At 51.5% G+C, this 23,408-nt stretch overlaps 1 protein-coding gene across 1 annotated transcript in view; it reads right to left on the bottom strand.

Annotated features, from left to right (window-relative positions):
* Positions 1-21,754, bottom strand: part of LOC128103182 (cyclic nucleotide-gated cation channel beta-1-like) — a 42,670-nt gene extending 20,916 nt beyond the window's left edge. Inside the window, exons 1-11 of the mRNA XM_052727313.1 lie at positions 21,493-21,754; positions 18,287-18,374; positions 17,852-17,909; positions 15,691-15,958; positions 10,316-10,478; positions 7,927-8,034; positions 6,244-6,401; positions 4,519-4,674; positions 3,214-3,422; positions 987-1,037; positions 465-551 (exon numbers count right to left, since the gene is read on the bottom strand). Of these exons, the coding sequence (XP_052583273.1) occupies positions 465-551; positions 987-1,037; positions 3,214-3,422; positions 4,519-4,674; positions 6,244-6,401; positions 7,927-8,034; positions 10,316-10,478; positions 15,691-15,913 (1,155 nt within the window). The 5' untranslated portion in view covers positions 15,914-15,958; positions 17,852-17,909; positions 18,287-18,374; positions 21,493-21,754. The remainder of the gene's footprint in view (positions 1-464; positions 552-986; positions 1,038-3,213; positions 3,423-4,518; positions 4,675-6,243; positions 6,402-7,926; positions 8,035-10,315; positions 10,479-15,690; positions 15,959-17,851; positions 17,910-18,286; positions 18,375-21,492) is intronic.
* Between the last annotated feature and the right edge of the window lie 1,654 nt (positions 21,755-23,408).

Raw genomic sequence — 23,408 nt, 5'->3', positions numbered from 1 at the left:
GGTGCTGGGCATTCAGATCTGCCCTTGGCACACCCTTACTCCTGTTACCTTGGGCAAGTCACCCAGCCGTTCCAAGGGCCAATTTCCCCATCTTTTGAATGGAGTGCATTATAAAGCAGAAGTCCCTTCCGTGAGAAGCTCTGTAGGGATGGAGTTGGAGCTAGACTGCCTACATTCAAATCCAGACCCCACTCCTGCCTAGCTGTGTTCTCCTCTCCTTAAGATGGTAAGAACAGCATTCAAGTCATGGAAATGAAGAGCTAGAATTTGTAAAGTCTCTGGATCCGAGATGAACAAAAGTGTCCCCAAGTCACCAGCAACTATAACAAGCTTCTTACCAAGGCATGCTTAGAGGGCATTCACCTCCCCAGGGTCTCCTCTTGGGCACACCTTCCCTTCCCCAAGTGGCAGTGCCCATGCCAAGCACGGAGGAACCGAAGGCCTCGGGGACCTGCCAATCTTACCTTCAGGCAGCGGGGCAGGCGAAGGAGAGGGTTCACTCCGAGTTTCAAGTAGAGAAAGTCCAGGGGCATGAGGCAGAGCAGGTCCATCTGAAATCCCAGTGGGGCACCACAGGGGATAAGGCACAGAACCTTGGGGGTAGGGGGCTAAGGGGCATGTCTCTATCTGCCAGAGAGAAGGGTCCGAATGCTCAGGACAGCCTCAGATGAGAGGGCACAAGGCTTCCAACCACCCACCCCTGTGTGGCTTCACAGTCCATGGTGCCAATCTCCAATAGAGCTCTGTCACCAACCAACGTAAGGAACCCCCTGCTGCCTAATCGGAGGTGGAGGCACACACTTGGAAAGGTGTTCTGGGAGGGCCGCCCAGCCTGCGCTGTCCCGGAAGGCGTAGGGTCTAATGGGCATTCCCGTGAAAGATGAGGCTAGCCTCCCTTATGTGCCAGGAACTACATGACACAGGCCCCCACATACTCAGGCCCTCTGAGACCCAGCGGCAACCACCCACTTCCCCCCATTACACACCTTAAACCGGCGAGACTTCAGATAGTTATTGCGCATCTCCTTTTTGTCTGTCTGGAAGAAGGAGGCACAGAGATGGGGAAATGGTGTTAGGTTAAGTTCTGACCAGAGAGAGCCAGGGTGCCCGCCCAGGCGCATGCAGCCACACTGCTGGGAAGGACTTGTGGTTGCGGGTGGGTAAACTAACCGTGGGAATGAGCCTTGATGGAGTCACCAGCCAGACTGATCTCATGGATGGAGGAAAGTAGAGGCCTATTCTCTCAGTTCCCAGCTCCTCCCAGGACTACTAGCCACTTGATTTGTGAGGAGCTGGACACTGCTCTGATGGAGCTAGGGAAGAGGCTGGCCAAGGACTCCTTGCTTATTACCAACACTTTCATTTCCGGCATATGCTGTCTAGGGTTACCACAGGCTCCTCAAGCATTTTGGATTCACATCACACTTTAATTCATGGTGCCTGTCATTAACAATAGCATTTGCAGCAGCCTGTAAAGTAGCTGTTGGCTTAGCATCATGGCATCCAACGCATATGGTACAACGTCCAAAACCTTAACTTCTGTACTGTTAAATTTTACGTTACCAACTATCATACAACACCGTTAAGATGGCACTCAAAAACCTCAACCATGGATGAATTCTACTTCACACAGCTTAGTAATTATCTTCATAGCACTATTGATTTTCTTTTGTCTTTATTTAATGATTTTTATTAAAAGATTTATTTTTCTTCATGTGATGTGTGTGTGTGTGTGTGTGTGTGTGTGTGTGTGTGTGTGTGTGTGTGTGTGTCCATAGAGGCCAAAAGAAGACATTGGGTCCCTTGTAGCTACCCAATGTGGGTGCTGGGAACTGAGCTTGGGTCCTCTGGAAGAGCAGGAAGTGTTCATGACTGCTGAGCCAACTCTCCAAAGCCCTAAACTCATTTTGTTTTGAGACAGAGTCTCTCTTTGTAGACCAGGCTGGCCTCCTGGATACTGGGATTAAAAGTGTGTGCCACCATGCCTGGGTCCTTCTTCTTCTTCTTCTTCTTCTTCTTCTTCTTCTTCTTCTTCTTCTTCTTCTTCTTCTTCTTCTTCTTCTAACTTTTATTTAATGTGCATTGGTGTGAAGATGTCAGATCCCAGGGAACTGGAGTTACAGACAGTTGTTAGCTGCCATGTAGGTGCTGGGAATTGAACCTGGGTCCTCTGGAAGAGCAGCCAGTGCTCTTAACCACTGAGCCATCTCTCCAGCCCTGCCTGGGTCCTTCTTAATTCTTATCAATGTAATGAAAGTGGCTAAAAGCTCTCTCTAATATTTTTGACTCCTTATCGGGCCCCTTCTATATGCTAACTGCCTGACTTCTCCCATGGATACTTACAGCAAGTCGATACCCCTTATCAAAAGAAACTCCAATCCGGAAGGAAAGTCCACTTAGAGGAAGTGTTTTAGAAGAAAGCCCACCCTTGCAGTGGTGTGGACTTCTTTTGTTCCCTTCGCAGTAGTGAAGATGGACCTCGGGGCCTCAGGGACCTAGGCAAGTGCCACTGAGCTACACACCCAGCCCTCCACGTGAAATTTTAGAAAATGACTTGCTCACAGCAACGGGAACTGGGGTGCCTGCCTCTCTTTCCCTTCCTTTCTTCTATCCCTTCCCCCGACCCCCAGCCACTGTGTTTTTAAGACAGGCTTTCACTACACAGCCTGGTCTAGCTTCGAACTCAGCTCTCCCTGCCTCGACCTCCTGAGTGCTAGGATTACAGGCATGGGTCACACTACCAGGGTCACAGTTAGGGCTTTGGTCTCCTCACCGTAAGGGGCCGGGTCAGGCTGAGCCACAGAGCAGATCATCACTGTGCCCTCTGCAGGAGGCACTCCCTGTGCCCCACACTCTGCATGCACCATCTAGTTCTTACAGCAATACTTGCATCTCAGGGGAGTTGTTCCACACTGAAGCTTCAGCTAGAATCTGAAGCAGGTGCACCTGGCCCCGATGCTGTTCTCTGGACCACTTCTCCCTTAACTCCATCAGATGGTCTGGGAACCAACTCATCATTGAATGGTACTAATGTGTATAATTGGAACCCACGCAAGAGGTGCAAAACAACAAACCAACAAAAACATGCGCAACTGCTCCCGGGATTTCCTTGTTCATTCATGTTATCACCTGTCACAGTGTTAAGGGTCAGTCCCGTGAAGGCCCTGGCTAGAGGGTCTGCCCTGGTCACCCCTCCACCTGCCTGTCACTCACAATGATGTCCCCGCCTTTGACAAACTGCAGGCGCATCTGGAACATGGTGATGTCCAGGAGGTAGATGAAGTCACACAGGTAATCCATCAGCAGCCAGAAGTGGATGTTGTCTGGCTGCTGGTACGGGAAGGCCCATCGCACAGGAATCAGCCAGCAGTTCCAGTTCCAGGCCATCACCACGAAGAACAGCCACAGGATGTACATGAGGTCTGGGGAGGACAGGGACAGACTTGAAGGCCAGCAAGAGAGGGCGCTTCACCCGGGCAACCGCGTGTGGATTTCATCACATGGAAGACAGACAGATGGGCAGACAGGTGGATAAGTGGGTGAATGGATAGGTGGACATGGAGGTCACTGATAGGCCCTGAAAGAGTCTTCTGAGGAGGGGGCACGGTGGCATTACTGGATAACAGATGGCTAAGTGGAAACACCTTTTTGCTTTCCACCTTTAAAATTTTTTTATTACATTCATTTATTTATGGGGGGGGCCATAAGGGTACCATAGAGCATTTTGGAGGTCAGAGGTCAACTCTCGGGAGCTGGTTCTTTTCTTTCACCATGTGGGTCCTGGGGATGGAGCTTAGATTGTCAGGCCTGGCTGGCATATTTACCCACTGAGTCACCTCACCAGCCCATGAACAGTTTTTGACAATAAATATTCTGTCTTAGGAAATCCAGAGAAGCAAATAACACATGGGAGATAGACAGATGGATGGACACACAGGTGGGTGGATACATGGACAGACTAGAGATCACTTGGTATCTTAGAAACCCAGTAGACACCAAAGTTGGGGACCTACCCCTGAGTGACTCCCTGTTTAAAGAAATTCCTCTCTGGCTCCTGCCTTGGTCCTGTCAAAGTCGCAGGAAATGACCAGCCGAGGAGGCAAGGAGCTCCAGTGTGAACTGTGAAGTGCAGTGCACATGTGGAGGATGGTGGACTGGAGGACTATGGGATGGGCTTACAGAGGATCTCGGGAATTCACTTCAGACTATGATGAACTCCACCCTGCTCCTGCTCTGAGCCCACACGGCCAGGTTAGAGAGAAGACTTGGGCAAGGGCAAGGTGAGGAGTCTAACTGTCTGTATTTCAGGTCGTTCATTCCTCTGTGCCTCAGCTTCCTCATCTGTAAAATGGGTGTGGCCTATGTTCCCAACCCAGGGACTTGTGCTAAAGAACCAGGCAAGCACATGCGGAATCATTTTGGAAAATATAAGGAATCATGAACCAAGGATGTCCATGGGATTGGACCCTGCCTCCCTTCTCATGGTGCATGTGGGGGACCCCCTCCAAGGGCACTCACTGGTCAGTGGGTCGATGCTCTGGGGGAACCGGTACATCTTCCAGGGCCTGCGCTTGAACTTGCAGCAGAGCATGTCACAGTAGTGTTCCTCCTCTGCTGCCTCTGCCTCCGCGGGCTTCTGGGCTGGGGCTGGCTCTGGAGCCTTCTTGGCTGGGGCTGTGGGATGACATCAGTGACCGTCTGACCCAGCCCTGAGGCTTTGTAGAGGGTGTAGGGAAAAGAGTCCCACCCACAGAGCTGGGACTGCAGGGTCTCCACACTTCCTAACGCACGACTTGCTCATAAACTCTTGAGTGCAGAAGCCAATATGCTCCTCCGGAGAGAACTCCATGGTCCTCCCTTCCACAGCAGTCTGGAGTCCCTGGCAGCTCTTCCTAGACCCCAGTCAGGAGGTGCTCCTCGAGAGCAGGCTTCATCTCAGTGTCTGTCTGTCTGTGTCTGTGTGTCAGAGGACCCCTTGCTCCTTTGGTGGGCAGGGCATTTTGTGCCCATGCTCCCATCTTCCTTACTCAGAATGCTGAAGGATTCAACCAACTTGGGGACATGTTGATTCGGACTTCTCAGAGTAGGGCTCAGCTCCACTATCTGGCTGGGATTCGGCCTCCTGTGGTCTGTGACACTGTGCCTTGGCCCTTAGGGGTCCAACACAGCTGTGTTTGTAGTGTTAGGACTGTGAAGTCAGTCTCTGATAACCTGTCGTGGGCCTTTGAGTCCCAGTGTGCAACCCTTGTCAGAAAAACCTAGAAAGTATCCCTGACAAAAAGCTTGTGTGTTGGGCTGGGTATAGTGGCTCACACCTTTAATCCCAGCACTTGGGAGGCAGACACAGGTGAATCCCAGTGAGTTCAAGACCAGCCTGGTCTACAAAGTGAGTTACAGGCCAGCCAGGACTTACACAGTGAGACTCTATTTAACAAAGAAAGAGAAAAGGAAACATATTCGAGTTCATTCTTCCACTTTCTTTCTCTGTCTTTCTGTTTCTGATAGTATCTCACGATGTAGTCCAGGCTGGCCCCAAACTTGTGATTCTCCAGCCTCAGACTCCCAAGTGCTAGGGATTCCAGGCATTTATCACCCTGCCAGACTTCTCCATCAAGGAAGGAGACATTTGACCAGCATGCTGGCTCACACCTGTAATTCTAGCATGTAGGAGGATTGCCATGAGTTCCAAGACAACCTGGAGCTACTGGGTGAGTTCCAGACCAGCCGGGGCTATAGAAAGAGATATACAGCTGGCCCCAGTAAGGCATGAATGCCTCTGAACATAAAGACTGCCTGCTGCCGGGTGGTGGTGGCACATGCCTTTGATCCCTGCACTCAGGAGGCAGACACAGGAGGATCTCTGAGTTCGAGGCCACCCTGGTCTACAAAGTGAGTTCCAGGACAGCCAGGGCTATGGGCGGGGGGGACAGAAAGAGGGAAGAGAGAGAGACCCTGTCTGCTTCCAGAGCAGCTGTGCTATCCCTGAGACAGACATCCCAGCTGCCCTCCCTGTGGGAGAAGGAGGCAGAAGAGTCTATAAGACACCAGCTGTGGGAAGGCCAAGTTCGCCTTTGGCCTTCTTCCTCTCCTGAGTACTCATTTAAGCCCCAAATTCAGAGTTTGGGGGTCTGAGCTTTTCTCATACACCCCAACCATTTGCTTGTGCTGCCTTCCCAGTAGTAGGTGCTGGGGTTCTTCTGGCACCCCCCTCCTTGGCCTATGACCACCCCTGTGCCCACTCACAGGGCTTGGGGCTCTCCTCATCAGAGGTGACGTCGGGGTCAATGAGCTTCTCCTTCACCTTCTCCGTCCGCTCCTTGAAGAGCTTCACCAGCTCCTGGAGCCGGTCATTGATGATGGCACTGTTCTGGCTGGCTGTGGAGGCTGCCCGGTCCTGGCCACTGTGGGAACAAGGCTGAGGCTAAACACCAACCAGGAGGGGTTCACAGGACCCCAGGCCTATGCTGAGGAATGCCTATGCCTCCACTTCTAGCAGAGCCCAAGGGAGGCCGATCCAACTCATTTTTTCCTGACAGTGTCAGACCCATTCCACTCTCTTAGCTTCCGGAGTAGCTGAAATTATAGGCCTGTGCCACCATGTGTGGCTGAAGTTTTCTCTTTCTAGTCTTGACCAGAATGTCTTATAAGCTACATAGAGATAGCAGAGTCACCGCCACCTGGGTTCCTAAATGATTGCATAAAACAGAGCCTTCCACTGACCTGAGAAACACAAGTAGTGATGGGACTGTAATATACGAGACATCTTGTCGTCTTAGCCACTGAACCAACAGGGTCTGTTTATTACAGCAGCTTAGCCTACATAACTAATATGTGGGTCTCCATATTGACCTCCTTACATGATCCCAAGGGTAATTTTTATTATTATGTCTGATTCCTGCTATTTTTTTTTATGTTAAATCCTAACCATGTCCCTGCTCTGTCACATAAAATATAATTCCATTGTGTTAAAATGTCAGCTAGGCTGTGTAAGATTTAGGGATTTCCTGAATTTCTCATGACTCTGATAAGTACAAAGTGAATAGAATTATGGAGAGAGGGCCAGAAAGATGGTCCCACAGATAAAGTGCTTGCTGCATGAGCCGGACGACCTGAGCTCATCCTGAACCCAACGTAAACGTCAGAGAAGTGACTCCACAAAGTCATTCTCTGGCTTCGAAATGTGTACCATGGCACACACGTGCTCCTGACATCACATACAATAACAACAAATAAATAAAATTATGGATAGAAGCAAGACAGAAGGAAGGAGGCAGGCCAACCTCGAGTTTCTTGTAGTCAATACAAGGGTCACGGCTGGAGAGCCTGTTAGGGTGTCTAGGCCAGTGTCCCAAGCTAGGCACTAAAATCAACCAGGGTTACTGAAAACCTTCAGGAAAGTACTTGATCATGACCCAGTCCTGGGGACAATTAGATGCCGGAGACTCAGCTTCCAATGCTGCTACTATGACCTCCAGCCACGTCCCACACGCCAGCTATTGAAGTCACCAGAATGCTATGGAAATGCAGGTTTGGGGACCACTATCCAGGGCTGTGTGGAGCCCAGGATCTGATTTAACAAGCTCCTAGGTCTTCCTCCTACTGACTTATTTGGGGTTCAGTGCCAAGATCTTTGGCAGGGGAGATTTTGCCTAGGTACTCCTTCCTCTCTGTTGCTAGCTAGAAAGAATATATCTGGCCTAGCGTCCAACCTCCCTCTCCTGCTGCCTCCCCCTGCACCCACCCCCACCCCTACTCCCAACCAACTGGCAAAGCCCTGGGCAGGAGAGCTGCTCCTGTCTTACTGCTCTAAAACATAAAGTTCACCTTCGTGGGGTTCTGAAAGCACCCCAGTTTCTGCTCCTTTCCTGGTCTGCTCATCCCAAACCAACCCTGACATCTCTGAGACTCAGGAGTGGTTCCACTTACTCAGCCTCCTGTGGGGTGGTGGGGTCTGACCAGGCAACCACTGGGGACTCAGCCGGCGACAGTGCCTTGAGCTCTTCAGCTTCATCCTCATGAGAAGGTAGCTTCTTCCTGTAGAGACCCAGACAGGTATGGGGCCTTCAGAGAAGGCTGGCTAAGGGAAAAATGGCTGCCTTCGAGCTGGTTCTTGGGAGGAGAGAAAGCCTGGTCTTGGGACCTCAGTGTTTGAACACTTCTCAGTGGCCTGGCCCACAGTGAGCAGCATGGACTTAACATCAGGTAAACTTGGAGTCTGACCTTGGCACAGCACTTAAATGCTAAGCTGCTTCCATCTCTTTTTCTATAAGCGGCACTGAATCTACCCAAGGAAATAAAGAGGTGCTTGTCCCTTAGCTAAGTCTCTGCCTAAGTGTCCTTCTGTCCTTCTGCCTCCTATTTCTGATCTCGTTTCCCCAACCCCACCCTCATTTCATTCAACCCTTCGGCTGTGAGACAAAGACGTGGAGTCCAGTCTCCAGGTCACGGTGTGACCTTGAACAAGTCTCCCCCTTCTTAAGTCTATGCTCTAGTCTAACTAGAGAATGCAGCCTAAGTTATCAAGGGGAGCCCCTGTCGTTCAGGAAGACCACAGGCTGTTGCGTTTGGAGCTACTAGTATCTTGTCTGATTAGATGTGAAGGTCCACAGGTCAGAGCCTGGGTGGTATGAGCTGTGAGCAAGAGGTTCCCTTGGTGCTATTTGATGTTGGCATCCTCAGGGCTAATTCTCTGGACCTTCCCACCGTCTTCCTCAAGAGTGGGGATGAGCTGCTTTATGGAGGAATCCAAAAACCCGGGAAAGAGAGAAAGACAGACATTTCTTAACACTATCAAGAAAGTCATCCCCAGCCTCAGAGAAAGATCTACTTAGGGTGGAGCAGAGTAAGTCAATACAGAAACACAAAGATGGTACCTGGAGGATGCAGATCAGGCCAACATCTAGGGATAATTTCCTGTGTGTCTATGTAGCTCTATGTGTGCCTGTCTGGTGTGTGTGTGTGTGTGTGTGTGTGTGTGTGTGTGTGTGTGTGTGTGTGTTTCTCTCTCATTGTCTTTTTCATTTTTAAACAGGGTCCTGTCATGTGGCCTGAGCTGTTTCCAAACTTGTGATCCTCCTGCCTTAGCCTCCTGAGTGCTGAGATTCGATTCATGTGCTATTGAACATGAGCTAATGAATGCAGAAAGGAAGAATGGCCACTTCCCAAAGACTTGGATTAGCATATAAACACAAAATGCCCAGTGCTAGCACACGGAACCAAGAGTCTGGGGACATAGATAGGCGTGTTAGCACATGAAGGCAATCCATCAGCTTGTCAAGTGAGGGTCAGAAGAGCAGGGAACAAGAGGATGAGGGCTTAGGACCTAAATTTGAGTGAACCCCACATGAGAATGCATGTGGATGGACCCACATAGAAAGGTCCTTTGGGACACATAAAGGAAGTTAGGATGGATAGGTATAATGGCACACCTCCACAGTCCCTGGGGGAGCAGAGCAGGAAGCTTGTGAGTTCAAAGCAAGCCTGGGCTCCATGGTGAGATACTGACTCAAAAAAAAAAAGAAAAAAGGAAAGAGAAAAAGAAAAAGAAAAAAGAAAGAAAAGAAAGGAGAAAAGGAAAGAGAAGAAAAAAGAGAAGAAGAGTGTTGGAAGAGAATGTGGTTACGGAGTCTGCCCAGCTGTGAGGATCGGGGTTCAGTGTGCCAAACTCAGGAGAACTGTGATCAGCTAAGGGCACACAGGAATGGATTCAGTTCAAAAAGGAGACCCTGGGTGCTGGTGGATGAGATGGTTCTGTGGGTAAAGGTGCTCGCCATGAAAAACTGGAGACCTAAATTCAATCCCCAGAATCTTGTAAAGGTAGATGGAGAGGATCGATGGCCACAAAGTTGTCTTCTGACCCCTGCACACATGCCATGGACCATGCACACACTAAATAAATAAAAATATTAATAAAAACCACATGTTTAAATTGTTAAGAGATGCTGGGAGTATGAGCTCTTGACTAGTATGTGAGGTCCTGGACTAGAAACAAAAATGAGAGGAAAAATAAACAAGACCTAACACTCTGGCAATTTATAATCATATGTGCTATTTATGAAGCAATACTCTGCCAAAATGTAAAATAAAACAATATAAAAGAGGGGACAGAAGTTAGCTGTCACGTTTAGGGTAGTGTAAACATCGGCATTTCTGTAGTAGCATCCGTCTGTACCACAGGTGAGGGTGTCTGAGCTAGGGTGCTGAGAATACTTCTCAGGACCACCTGCTGACTCGGAGATCTCAGCCCTGCTGTTTCCCATCATGACAAATGGGCTAGTGGCACCGTGAGGACAGAAGCCAAATCATCACGGCTAACCTGAGGGCTGCTGCATCGGAGCCGGGGACCCTGAGGGTGTCAGATTTGGTAGGAGAGGGTGGTGGTCTCTCTGGTGAAGGTAACTTCTCCTCTGGGATGAGGGGGCGACTGTCAGCATCCGTGTCTTCTACCTGGACCTCTGGGTGCTCTTTCGTGGCTGGTACTGGGAAGAGGAAGGAGGGGAAAGTCAGAGAGAGAGAGGCCAGGTCCTGGGACTGTGTTTGGAGGGTCTCTGGTGGCTACGCCTCCCCCATGCAGTCCCCAGCCAAGCTCCATGCAGCCTGAGGCCCTCTGTGCATCACCACCCCAGCCCCAAACCCATGAGCTGGAAATCCAGCATCAATGCCCCAAAATTCTCCCTTAGCTTCCCAGTGTGGAAAGCAGCAGCCACTTGGGGAGGCTGGGACTAAGTGTCACACAGGCAGGCCCATCTGCTCCCCTCTCAAGGTAGGAGAAACCATATCTTCCAAGCCTGTAGGGAGGGCAGGAACCAAGGCCTCGGATTCTTGAAGGGACTCCAATTCAGATGTATTTGCTGTTTTAGTCACGTGTTTACCTAAGAATCTGCTTTGGAGGGTATTAGCATCCATACCAGGGGCCCCTAGAAGTCATCTGCTGTCTGGTTGGACCTCTGACAAGCCTGGGCAGTCTTCAGTATCAGGTACTTCCTAGGGAGTTTGTGTATGGCGCCACCTTGAGGACTCAGAGGCACTGGAGGGCTGACTTCTAGCAGGGAGCCTTAGAGGTAGCGGGCTGCAAGCCTGCTCCACAGCAAGGCAGGGAAGGTACTCTGAAATAACTGTCCCTGGGATGTTTCTGCTCAGGGTCACCACAGGAAGTCCAGTGCACAGCTTACAGCTATACAATGGGAATGGAAGGGGCCCTCAGACCTGGGTGCTTGTTTTGGTAAGTCATACGGACCCTCCCTCCAACACACACCAGAGGAGGACCAGCAAGAATGGGAAAGTTTTTTTGAACACTGAGGCAGGTCATCATTTGCTAGAATTCAGCAGTTCTCAACCTGTGGGCCTGGACCCCCACTGGGGTTACATATCAGATATTTACATTAAGAGTCCTACCAGTAACAAAATTACAGTTATGAAGTAGCAACGAAATAATTTTATGGTGGGGGCTCATCACACCATGAGGAACTGCACTAAAGGGTCGTAGCCTTGGGAAGGTTGTGACCACGGCGCTAGACTGACGAGAGGTCCTCCAGGCTCAGGAGAGGAGGAGAGGCCTCAGCCACTGCCCGCTAGTCCCCATGGGAGCAGAAGAGGAAGGACCCTAAAGGCTAGACCTCAGGGTCCCAGCGCTGCCTCCAGCATAGCCTCAGCTCCAGGCCCGGGATGTATACAGTATGTTCCATCCTCACCAAATCCAGCTCAGGGACTTATTAATTTATTACATTTATTAAGCCAGGCTTAGCGGCACATGCCTTTAATCCAAGCATTTTGGAGGTAGAGGCAGGTGGAGCTCTGAGTTCAAGGCTAGCCTGGACTATAAAGCAAGTTCCAGGACAGCCAGGGATACACAGAGAAACCCTGTCTTTAAAAAAAAAAATTACATTTATTTATTACATGTAAGCACATACTATAGTGTGCGCGAGTGTGCACAAGTGTGCACGAGTGAGTGTGTGTGTGTGTGTGTGTGTGTGTGTGTGTGTGTGTGTGTGTGTGTGTGTAGGTCACAGGACAACTTGTGGGAATTGGTTCTCCCCTTCCATTCTGGGAATCAGTCACCAGGGTTGGCATCAAGCACCTTGACCGACTGAACCACATTGCTGGCCAGCCTGCCCTCCCTCCCTCCCCCCTCCCTCCGTCCCTCCCTCCGTCCGTCCGTCCCTCCCTCCCTCCCTCCCTCCTCCCTCCCTCCCTCCCTCCCTTCCTCCCTCCTTCCCTCCCTCCCTTCCTTCCTGGGTTTCACTATGTAACCCACGTCAGCCTTGAACCCCCAGTCTTCTTGCCTCAGTCTCCACAGTGCTGCTTAACAGGTGTGTCCTGGAACCCACTCTGTAGACCAGGCTGGCCTTGAACTCACAGAGATCTGCCTGTCTCTGCCTCTCCAGTGCTGGGATGAAAAGCATGTGCCACTAATGCTGGGCTTCTTATATTTGTTTTTAAATGTTGAGTATTAACATCTATTCCCTTCCCTCACCAGCCCCTGAAATGGGGTCTTGCTGTGGTTTGAGCTGCTGTGTATTCTGGGTTCAACCAACACTCTCGCTTCAGCTCCCTAAGTGTCTGGGGCTGTGGGCTCTCAGCAGAACAGCAGGGCGGGTTAGCCTCCCCAGCTGCTCTGCGGAGCAGTGTTACTCAGTTTCCGTCTTGTGGAGAAGGGAAGTGTAGGATAGAAACCTGCTTCAGTGCAGATTCAGACCCAGCTCAGAAGTGCTGAGGCATAACTAACCAACTGCCAGATTGGCTGTTTTCCTTTTGTTTTGAGGCAAGGTCTTGCTACGTAACCCAGGCTAGCCTTAACTCCCAAATGCTGGGGTTACAGATGCGCACCACCACACCCAGACCAGGAACACCATTCTTGCTGCACTGGGTTGTCTTCTGTAGCGCTAAAACCCTCGTGTGCGGCATCACAGTACCAGGCACATTGGCACAGTACTGCTGGGAGTGTTTCCCAGCCAGAGTCCCCAAACCCCAGGGAGGACATAGACGGTTCCAGACGCACAGACCAGAAAAGGGGAGACAGAGAATGAGACCATGACACCCCACTGTCACTCTCCCTCCGTCTTGAGTGCAGAGGGGACCAGTAAGGTCAATGCTTCTGTGGCCTTGGCACAGAGGAAGCCCCTCTGGGCTCCAAGCCTTCAGCAGGCTCTGTATCTCACAAGAAACTCAGCTCCATCCCTTCCCCCATGTATTTGTGGTTAGTCCTATTGACGCTTTCTATTTCTGTTTCTGGGTTGGTGGGGGTGGGGGTGGCGGTGGGGTTGCTGTTGTTTGTTTGTTTGTTTGTTTGTTTGTTTTGAGGCAGAGTCTTGATTTGTCGCGTCAGACTTCCTGGGTGCTGGGATAGGCCTAGCCTCCTAGTTAGCTTTACCTGCCAGCTGGACAGAGCCCAGACTTACCTGAGAGAGTTTCCATTGGGAGTTGCCTCCATCAGATTAGCCGTGGGCATGTCTGGGAAGCATTTTCTTAATTGCTAACTGCTATGGGAGCCATCTAGCTGAGCAAACCAAGGGGAACGAGCCAGTAAGCAGCACTCCTCCACGGTTTCTGCTCCAGGTTCCTGCCTTGAGAGCCTGTGTTGGCTTCTTTTAGTGATGCACTGTGATCCAGAAGTGTAAACTGAAATAAACCCTTTGCCTCCACAAGTTGCTTTTGTTCAGCATTTTATCATTGCAACACAGAATCAAACTGTTGACACCTTCCGTCTCCGGCAAGCCTTGCCAGTTTTCCCTTTGGCTAGTCATTAAAAGTTTTCCTGTTCACGTACAACTAGATAAAAATAGGAAGGAGAAAATCCAGCAAAAGAGGCAGAAGTCGGGTCCTGTGGAGCAGCAAGGCTGGGGCCCAGCTGCCGGCAGACAGAGCCTGGGTGTCACCCTTCACTGCAGGGATGATCAGAGAGAAGCTCACCCCATTCTGTGCCCATCGCCAGCCAGGAAGAGGAGACAAGACAGCCAGGCCCTTTCTTACGGAGAGTCCTGCTCCTCCTACCTGCTCCGATCTCAGAGACAGCCTGGCCCAGAGTCAGCACAGCCGTCCTTCACATCAAAGGCAGAGTGGGAAGACTGACTTAAACCAAGGCAGAAAGGGACAGAGGTTACCTCGGGGCACCTGTACTCCCCAAGTACTTTGTCATTAGCCAGTGAGCAGTATCAGCCCAGGAACAAGTTTGGACAGGCCCTCAATCTGCACTGAACCCCAAGAATCCCTTCTCCTGGTCTTCCTGCGCCTGCCTGCTTCTCCTGTCTGCACCTGCCTGCACCTGCCTGCACCTGCCTGCTTCTCCTGTCTGTACCTGCCTGCACCTGCCTGCTTCTCCTGCCTGCTTCTCCTGCCTGCACCTGCCTGCTTCTCCTGCCTGCTTCTCCTGCCTGCACCTGCCTGCTTCTCCTGTCTGCACCTGCCTGCTTCTCCTGTCTGCACCTGCCTGCTTCTCCTGCCTGCTTCTCCTGCCTGCTTCTCCTGCCTGCACCTGCCTGCTTCTCCTGTCTGCACCTGCCTGCTTCTCCTGTCTGCACCTGCCTGCTTCTCCTGTCTGCACCTGCCTGCTTCTCCTGCCTGCTTCTCCTGCCTGCTTCTCCTGTCTACATCTGCCTGCACCTGCCTGCACCTGCCTGCTTCACCTGTCTGCACCTGCCTGCACCTGCCTGCTTCTCCTGCCTGCACCTGCCTGCTTCTCCTGTCTGCACCTGCCTACTTCTCCTGTCTGCACCTGCCTGCTTCTCCTGTCTGCACCTGCCTGCTTCTCCTGCCTGTACCTGCCTGCACCTGCCTGCTTCACCTGCCTGAACCTGCCTGCACCTGCCTGCACCTGCCTGCTTCTTCTGCCTGAACCTGCCTGCACCTGTTTGCACCTGCCTGCTTCTTCTGCCTGAACCTGCCTGCACCTGCCTGCACCTGCCTGCTTCCACTGTCCCTGAATCAGTAGATACCAATGTCCCTCAGAAGACCCAGTAGACTCTCACAGGCAGGCAAGTCTGCCTACAATGGACCTCACATCACTCCACCATCTGGTACCCCTCCTTCCATGGCCTCTCTTCCTTCTTTTAAAAACATTTTTATTAATTCTTGAGGATTTCATGCCATGTATTTTGATCATATTCACTCCCAACTCCCCCCAGATTCACCCCACCTTCCTACTCCCCCCAACTTCATGTCCTTTTTATTTTTTATAATAACCTATCAACTCCAACTTGTGCTCTTCATATAAACTCCTGAGTAGGAGGCCATCCATCAGAACATAGTTGACCTACTAGGAGCCATATCCTTAAAGAAAACTGATTCCTCCTCCCCTAGAAGCTATTGACTGTCCACAGCACTTCAGTTAGGGGTGGGAGTGACCCCTACCCCTTCTACCAGCGTTCTCCCCAAGCTTCATGGTCTAGAGAAAAGACTCAGTTAAAAAAAAAAAAAAACTAGAGTAGGAATGACTGCCTATATAAAATGATGACCTGCAGAAAGTATATGTAGTTGAAGAACTAAATTGCTAACTGAAAATTTAGGCATATGGAAAGAAAAGGACTGAATGCCCGAAAGTCACTATAAAGCGGGAGGGAGATCTTTAGAGGAAGGGGAATTCCATGAATGCAAAGCATGTTCCCCCAGCATGCCACACAGGTGGGAAGACAGCCCAAGCCATGCAAAAACCCTGTTATGCCACATCCCAAGCATGCTGGGGCGAGACCACACTACCCAGGCGACGGATGGAGCTCCTGGTCCCCTTGGCGAAGCTGGAGTTGGACAAGGCTGTCCTCCGGGAAACCAGGACAGGAATGCGGGTGATTGTAGGATGATAGCTGGGCACATTGGGGAGGTGCTCGGCCGGGTTTGGGGGGCCGGGCCTGGGGCCCTCCTGGCCAGGTGGCTGGTCCTGGACCAAGCGATTCAGCTCCATATTCAGGCCTGGTTTAGCCATGGTATTGGGTCCAGAAGGTGGCAGACAGAGGTGTGGCCCTGGGGACTGTAATCAGGAGCTGAGTTGAGGAAGGTGGGGCCAGTAGGGCTTCTTCCAAGCACTGATATTGACCAAACTAATACCTGCCTGCTGTTATCAGCCCTGCTCAGGTCTGAAGCACCATTTTTTCCCCCAATGCTCAACCTTAAAAGCATCACCAAGTGACATAGATGGTCCTCCCCATAGCTCCAAGGCACTCCCTGGAGCCCTGGGTCTGCTGATCAGCCACAGGAGTATTCCCCACGTCAGATTCAAAAGATGCCAGACTCAGAATCCGGAGCTGAAAGACTTGGAACTTCAGAACCCAGGCTCCAATGTGCTGAGCTCAGAATGATTTTCCTTTTCAAAGAAACCCTGCATCCAATTCGCCTTTCTTCCAACCAGAAGCAGACACAACGCTAGGGCCCTGGGTCAATGGGCTGCATGCTAGAATCCCTCGAAGAGGCTTACATGGTCCTGATGCCCACTGCTCCAGCTATCCAAGAGTGAGACTCAAAGCCATTGCCCCAAACGCCAACATGGAGACAAATCACCAGACAGTTAGGCAGATTCTGGCTCCGCGGGGCTTGGTGGGATCTGAATTCTACATTTCTAACCAGTTTCTAGGAGACACTGAGGCTGTCAGCTTGAGTAGCGATGGGCACTACTTTCCAAGACTACCTGGGGAAGGGGACAGAGCCAGCCTGTTCTTCGGTTCTAGCCTTCACTTCTATGTGGATGCCCAGGGTCCAGTCTGGACACCATAGGTTCCCACAGGTGAGTGCTGATGTCAATAGAGAAGGCTTTTGAGTGATAGGCTGTACTGCCACTCAGCCTGTGTGGGAGGTCCTAGCACAGCTCCACTTCGACAAAGCTAGCTCCAGGTCCCACGGCAAGGAGGAGCTGGAAGCCAATGTAGTTTATGCCTTCACTTTTTGCCTACACTGGGACACATCACACCCTAGTTTTGTTATCTGTAAAATAATCTATCAGCCTCATCAGGCAACTCAAGGGCCAGCAGCTTGAAGAACAGACCATGGAGGTGCATTAGGAATTCAGCCATGCTGGCCAGGATGCCCTCCTTCCAGGGGCACTGACCCAGCCTCCTCCTTAGTACCCCATCTCTGAGGTTACCAGGTGTGGTAGTTTGAATGAAACAGTCCCCCACAGCTCCCAGGGAATGGCACTATTAGGTGTGGCCTTGTTGGAGGAAGTGCATCACTGGGGGTGGGCTTTGAGGTTTCAAATGCTCCAGCCAGGCCCAGTGTCCCTCTTCTCTTCCTGCTGCCTGCCAATGCAGATGTAGAACTCTCAGCTACCTTTCCAACACCATGTCTGCCTGCATGCAGCCACGCTCCCCACCGTGACGATAACAGACTGAACCTCCGAACCTGTAAGCCAACCCCAATTAAATGTTTTCCTTTTTAGAAGTTGCTGAAGTCATGGTGTCTCTTCACAGCAATAGAACACTGACTAAGGCACCAGGCCTGGGATTGGGGTGGCAGAGAGGACCACAGTACAGAGCTGGGTGCAGATGGAGCTGCCCACCCAGGACATGCTCAGAAGGATGTGGTGTGACCACAGAGATGGGGCGTGGTCATGCCATTTACAGGCTCTGCACCCTCTACCCCTAGGGTTTCTGCACAGGTTATGCTACATTTTTTCCTGAGAGGAAGTGGCCTGAGGGGCTGGCAGGGCAAGACTCCCCCAGTCTCTGGGCATCATTTATTTTCCCAGTGTCTTTGAACTACATCATCTAGTTGAAATAATGTGGCCCCAAGACACAGAAGAGAATCTTTGCCCAGGACAGAATGGAGGGGCCCCAGGCAGGAAGGAGATGAAAGGTATGGAAGAAGCCCCCACCCAAGCTGCCACAGGCCCGCTAGTCCCCCAGGCATCCTTATACAACGTCACTCCTACCTGCTGAGCTGGTGGCCTCCTCCTCTACCTCCTCCACCTCCTCCTTCTCGGGCAGCTCCTGCAGAGACACGTAGAGGGGACACTGGGTGCCTCACTGGACTCCTCCAACTCCTACCCCACCCAGTACAATGGGGGTAGCTCATCTCCTGGGCCATCCAAGGAGGTGACCTACTACCTGTAGAGGGCAGTGTGCATTGAAGTCCAAGGCCCTAAACCCAGGGACCCCTGTGAGGCCCTGTTCAAGGAGACAGAGCTACCCAAGCAGCCACCTCCTGAATCTTTACTCCAGGCCCACACCTCTCTCCACACACCAGCCCCTGGGGATCCCCCTGCAATCTCAGCCCCAGCCTTCTCTGTCCTATGGACAGCTCACCAGCAAACCCCATTGCTACCCCATCATCAACGGCCCCAGGTCCCCGGGGCTTGGGACTTTACCTGGAGTGATGCTATCTGTGGCTGTGTCCTGCCTAGCTGGCACTGGTCCACATCAGCCTCCACCACCAAACAGCTATCCAGCAGGACACTGTGGCCCAAGGGACAGAGGAAAGAGCCAGTGTTAGTGGAGGCTGGCATTTCCAACCCCTGCTGGAGGCCAACGCTGACCAGCAACAGGGGACATAGAGACGTCAGAGGTGTCACATCCACACTGATCGTCTCCTGTCTGAGACAAGGGGCTGCAGTAAAGGCCACAGTTATGCAGGGACAGAGGGCTTCCCCCAGGAAATGGCTTATACACTGGGTCTCAAGGATGACTGGGGAGAGGATTGGTCCAGAAAGAGGACACCAAAGGGGACGTTCAAAGAAGCATCTCTGGGGTGAAACCTGTTCAGAATATATACCCTGAGTTTCCACAAGTCTGAAGGAAACCTTGGTGGCTGTAGGCAAGGAAAGGTATGTAAGAAAAGCAAGGGCTGGTACGCAGCTCAGCAGTGGAGTACTTGCCCAGCATGTGAAAAGCCCTGGTTCCATCCCCAGTGTGGGGGTGGGTGGACAGAGGTGACCTTAACCCAAGGCCCTTGTTGCTTCCCCATGAGTTCAGCGCCAACAGTGCAATGCTGAAGGCCTCTGACGTCACTGGCCCAGACGGCAAGTGTATATGAGGGCTGGGGTGGTGGAGGCCCTGGGAGGGGCAGGGAGGAGACTGAGGCAAACAGAAGGGCTCTTGTTTGTGTCAATGGGACCCCACTCTGTTTGGAATGAGGGGTCAGGGGTATCAGATCTCCTCATTTTCCGGAGGAATCTGAACCAGGTTTTTCAGGTAGACTGTCCTGATATTGGATGCTATGTTAGCATAGAAGAGCTGGGCTCTAGCAATCCCAGCACTCAGGAGGTCAAGGCAGAATTAGAAGTTCAAGACTAGCCTTGGTTATATAGCAACTTTGAGGCTGAGTTACATAAGAATCTTTCTCAAACACCCTGACACACATACACACACACACACACACACACACACACACACACACACAGGAGATTCAGTCAATAGGTTAGAATTGAGCCTTTAGATGTCTGATGTGACCCCTATGTTAGAATGATAACTCAGAACTAAGGGCTTAAGAATATGTGAGTGCACATGTCTGTGCGTGCGCGTGCGCGTGCGTGTGCGTGTGTGTGTGTGTGTGTTTGAACAGGACCTATGTTGTCCAGGCTGGCCTAGAACTTGTGATCCTCCTGGTTCTGGGATTCCAGGCATGTACTTCCAAGCCCAGATTCTTTTTTTTTTTTTTTTGGTTTTTCGAGACAGGGTTTCTCTGTGTAGCTTTGCGCCTGTCCTGGAACTCACTTGGTAGTCCAGGCTGGCCTCGAACTCACAGAGATCCGCCTGGCTCTGCCTCCCGAGTGCTGGGATTAAAGGCGTGCGCCACCACCGCCCGGCCAAGCCCAGATTCTAATGTGACTTTTGTAGTTAGAACTAGGTCCCACCTCCTGACAGCCCCGCCTCCTCATCAGAGCCCTGTCCCCAGGGGTTCACAGCAGATGTTCCAAGGTGTCGGATCTACCCACAGGGCCATGTCTCAGCTCTCCCAAGGTGGGTAAGCAGGCACTGAGACAGGATGTAGTGGAGTCTGTATGGAATCTCCTGCCCGGGATTATGAGTGAGCCTGTAATCACATGGCCGTGGCAGCTTCCACGAACTGGGTGCCAGGGTCTGTGCCAAGCTGTTTGCAACATCACCATCTCCCTGCTTCTTTATCCAAACAACCCTGCCAGGGCTGTGGGGACATTATCCCAGCTTAGGAAACATGGGCTCCGAGAGGCCCAGAGACACCCTGTGGTCACACAGTCTTTGCAAGGTGAGTCCAGGTGCAGACGCTTGCTCTGCCACCACCCTGAGAGTCAGTCCACTGCCTCACATCAGATTTTGACCATGTGCTGGGATATGGATCTCTTCACCCCTAAAAATTTTTTAAAATTACTTCCTGGTGGCATTGTCTGAAGAAAACAATGTCAATTTATAACTTGCAATGTTTTCTTAAATCTAAAAGTTCTTCTTTGAGTCTGTTTTTTAGAAGAAATTAAAAGTTTCTTAGGTTGGAGTGCTTGTCTGACACTCATGAGGCCTTAGTTTCAGTCAAAATAATATTCTAATATTCTCTTGCATCCCTAACATATTTTGGTGCCATGCCTCCCACCACAAGCAGAAGTTGGCCTCATGCAGCTGGGCTTCCTGCACCGCATGAGGGTCTGAGGGGATTCTTCTGGAAACAGCCACAGGGCTCCATCCGCAGCACCTAGCACTAGCCAGAGGCCTCCTCGTCCAGATCCAGTGTCAAGTCTCTATGGCCTTGAGCAAGCCACCATGTCTGGAAACCCCAAGCTACCTCTTCTATTCCTGTGTCAAAAAGACAGGGCCCTGCATGGGCTGCCTGAGGACAGAGGGTCAGGGAACCTGAAATGGAAAAGCCATAAGAATGCCAGGTGCTATCTCAGGATTCTGGATGCTTCTCTCTAAACACAGTGAGATGCTGGCTCTGTCGCCTTTTCACTTTGGAGGAGCCAGACCCAGCCTTGCGCTTCCTGGCAGGGCAGCCAAGAACACAGCTCTGAACCTCAACTTCCCTCTCTGTGAAGTGGGCTCAGTAACGGACCTGGCGTGTTCCTGCTGTCTCTCCGGCATCTGGCAGCTCTTATTATTACTGCTCGTATCCTTACGGCTAATCCCAGAGGCAGCCTGGGCAGCAGGTTAGGACACTGCACACATGCTTTGATAAACAACCTCGGTTAGCAAAGCAACTTACAAGCACAACAGTGGCCCTGTCCACATTACCAAGGGCTGCAGAGGGGGCCATGTTCCAAAGCTATGTTGCTCCCACTCAACAGTATGCACAGTACTTGCCATGGCTTCCTCTTGTCCAGCCTGGAAGCAGTAGCCCCTCAACTTCTAGAAAGTTCCCAAGCCCCAGGGATCTCTGAGCAGAAGCGCAGAGATGCGCTGAGGCAGGCTTCCAGCAGGCCCCGGCTTAAGGGTTAAGATGCCATAGCCATGGTAGCGTCTAAAGTCTAGCAGCCGACTCCTCCCCACCCACCACAGGCCATGCCCCCCAAGTTCAGGTCTGCGGGTCACCTTCAGCATGTTCCTCCTCTGAAATTTCAGCTCAGAAGGAAGAGAGGATAAACGATCAGAGAAGGGAGCAGCCACCTACTTGGTTCTCCCGGGCTCTGCTGGTAGGGGGGCCCATGCTGCAGTAGGTCAGCCTGGGGCTGGGACAATCACGCCAAGCCTGGTACTGGAGCATATGAGTGGAGCTGTGAAGAACCCGGGGTCAGCCGGGACAACAGCTTCTAGGATGCTGTGACTGACTCAGCATGGAGCCACTGGTCCTTCCTACCTCTAACCACACCAATGGCCTGGCAGGGAACTGCAGGAACGCTCCAGAGAGGGCAGGTGGGGACCATGGGCCAAGGTTGCTAGGAAAAGCAGAGCTATTGCCTGCAGAGACAGGGTTGCTAGGTGACCATCTGCGTTACCAGGGCCTTCACGTCATCAGTAACCTGTGTCTCTGCAAAGCTGGCCAAGGGCATCCTTCCCCAGACAGTAACAACCCAGCCCAGCCTGTCCCCAGCTTCACATCTTCTGTATCTGGGACCACTCACTGTCACCACAGAGCCCAATTTAAATTCTTAATTTAAAACTGGGGGTGTCTACTTGTAAGGATGTATGTGTGCCTGAGGTGTCTGAGCTGTGTAGACACATGCAAACATGTACATGAGTACCTTTGTGCACACATGTGAGTTGGTGCGATGATGCATGTGTGTAAATGTGTATGTGAGTGTGTGCAGCCAGTGTGTGTCATACACATGTCACTATGTCTGAGGACACACATATACATTTGTGTGGGCCTATATGGCCATTGGCCTTTGGAGGTGTCTCAGTTCAAGAACAGGGGCATGTGCCAGAATTTTCAGGCGCACAGGGTCAGCGGGAGAGTAACTCAGAGCCAGCACTGTGTGTATAGGTGGATGGAATGCAGAGCACACAGCAGCCTGCACTCCCACCTGGCTCCAGTGTGAGGGAAAGACCCAGAGGACTGAAGTGGGGGGTGGGGCACATGCTTAGTTTTCCCAAAAAAAAAAAAGACTTTCACGGTGCTAGGAATGGGATGGAAACCTTTTTATTGATTGATTGATTGATTGATTGATTGATTGATACAGGGTTTCTCTGTGTAACAGCTCTGGCTGTCCTGGAACTTGCTTTGTAGACCGGGCTGGCCTCCAACTCACAGAGATCCACTTGCCTCTGCCTCCTGAGGGCTGAGATTAAAGGCATACGCCATCATGCCCAGCTCAGAAAGTTTTACTCTTAAAAAATTGTTTGCATATGTATGTGTATGGTGGATGTGCACAAACATAGGCATGTTTCTATGTGTGTACACACAGGTTTGTGGCATGTGGAGGCCTGCGGCCTTCCTCCATCGCTTCCTGTTGTATTCATGGAGACTCTCTCAATTGAACCCAGAGCCTTAGCTGACTGGTCTGGCTAACCAGCTAGCTCTGGGAATCTCACTTCCACCTTTCAAGGGTTAAATTACAGACAGGCTGCTACGTCACTTGGCATTGGTGTGGATTCTAGAGATAGATCTGAGCTATCTCCCCAGTCCCTAGATAGCTTTCGAGAGGCGATGAGTTCCCTCATCACTGGAGGAAGGCAAGAGGAAAGTGTGGCTCCTGTCATGGTTGGGAAGACGAAAATAAACTGAACAAGAGTGCCCCGAGAGCTGATGTCACCCCATAGATTCTACATCGATCTTACATTGGTTTTGTGGCTAACTGTTTCTCGACTGGGGATGAAGTAGCCCTGAGCGGGGACAAGGACTTGGTCACCAATGGGCCCTTGCTCCAGACAGGCCCTACTGCACCCACTGACTACCATCGCTGTGGCCCCTCTGCAAGGGCTTCTGTCAGCCCCCTACAGCTGTGGAGGTGGCACCGGAGAGGGGAGCCACTTGCCAGGTAACCCTGCTGACAGCCATGGCACCATTCTGGAGCAAAGCTCTGCTCTGAACACTTGTGGTGTTGCCGGGACGCAAGCTCTAGCCGAGAAGACCACCCAGGGTCACAG

Source organism: Peromyscus californicus, unplaced genomic scaffold (assembly GCF_007827085.1).
Source record: "Peromyscus californicus insignis strain IS unplaced genomic scaffold, ASM782708v3 Scaffold_8__1_contigs__length_139910024, whole genome shotgun sequence".
Lineage (NCBI taxonomy): Eukaryota > Metazoa > Chordata > Mammalia > Rodentia > Cricetidae > Peromyscus > Peromyscus californicus.
Note: the sequence above shows the minus strand (reverse complement) of the source record. Positions and strands in the feature narration are given on the sequence as shown.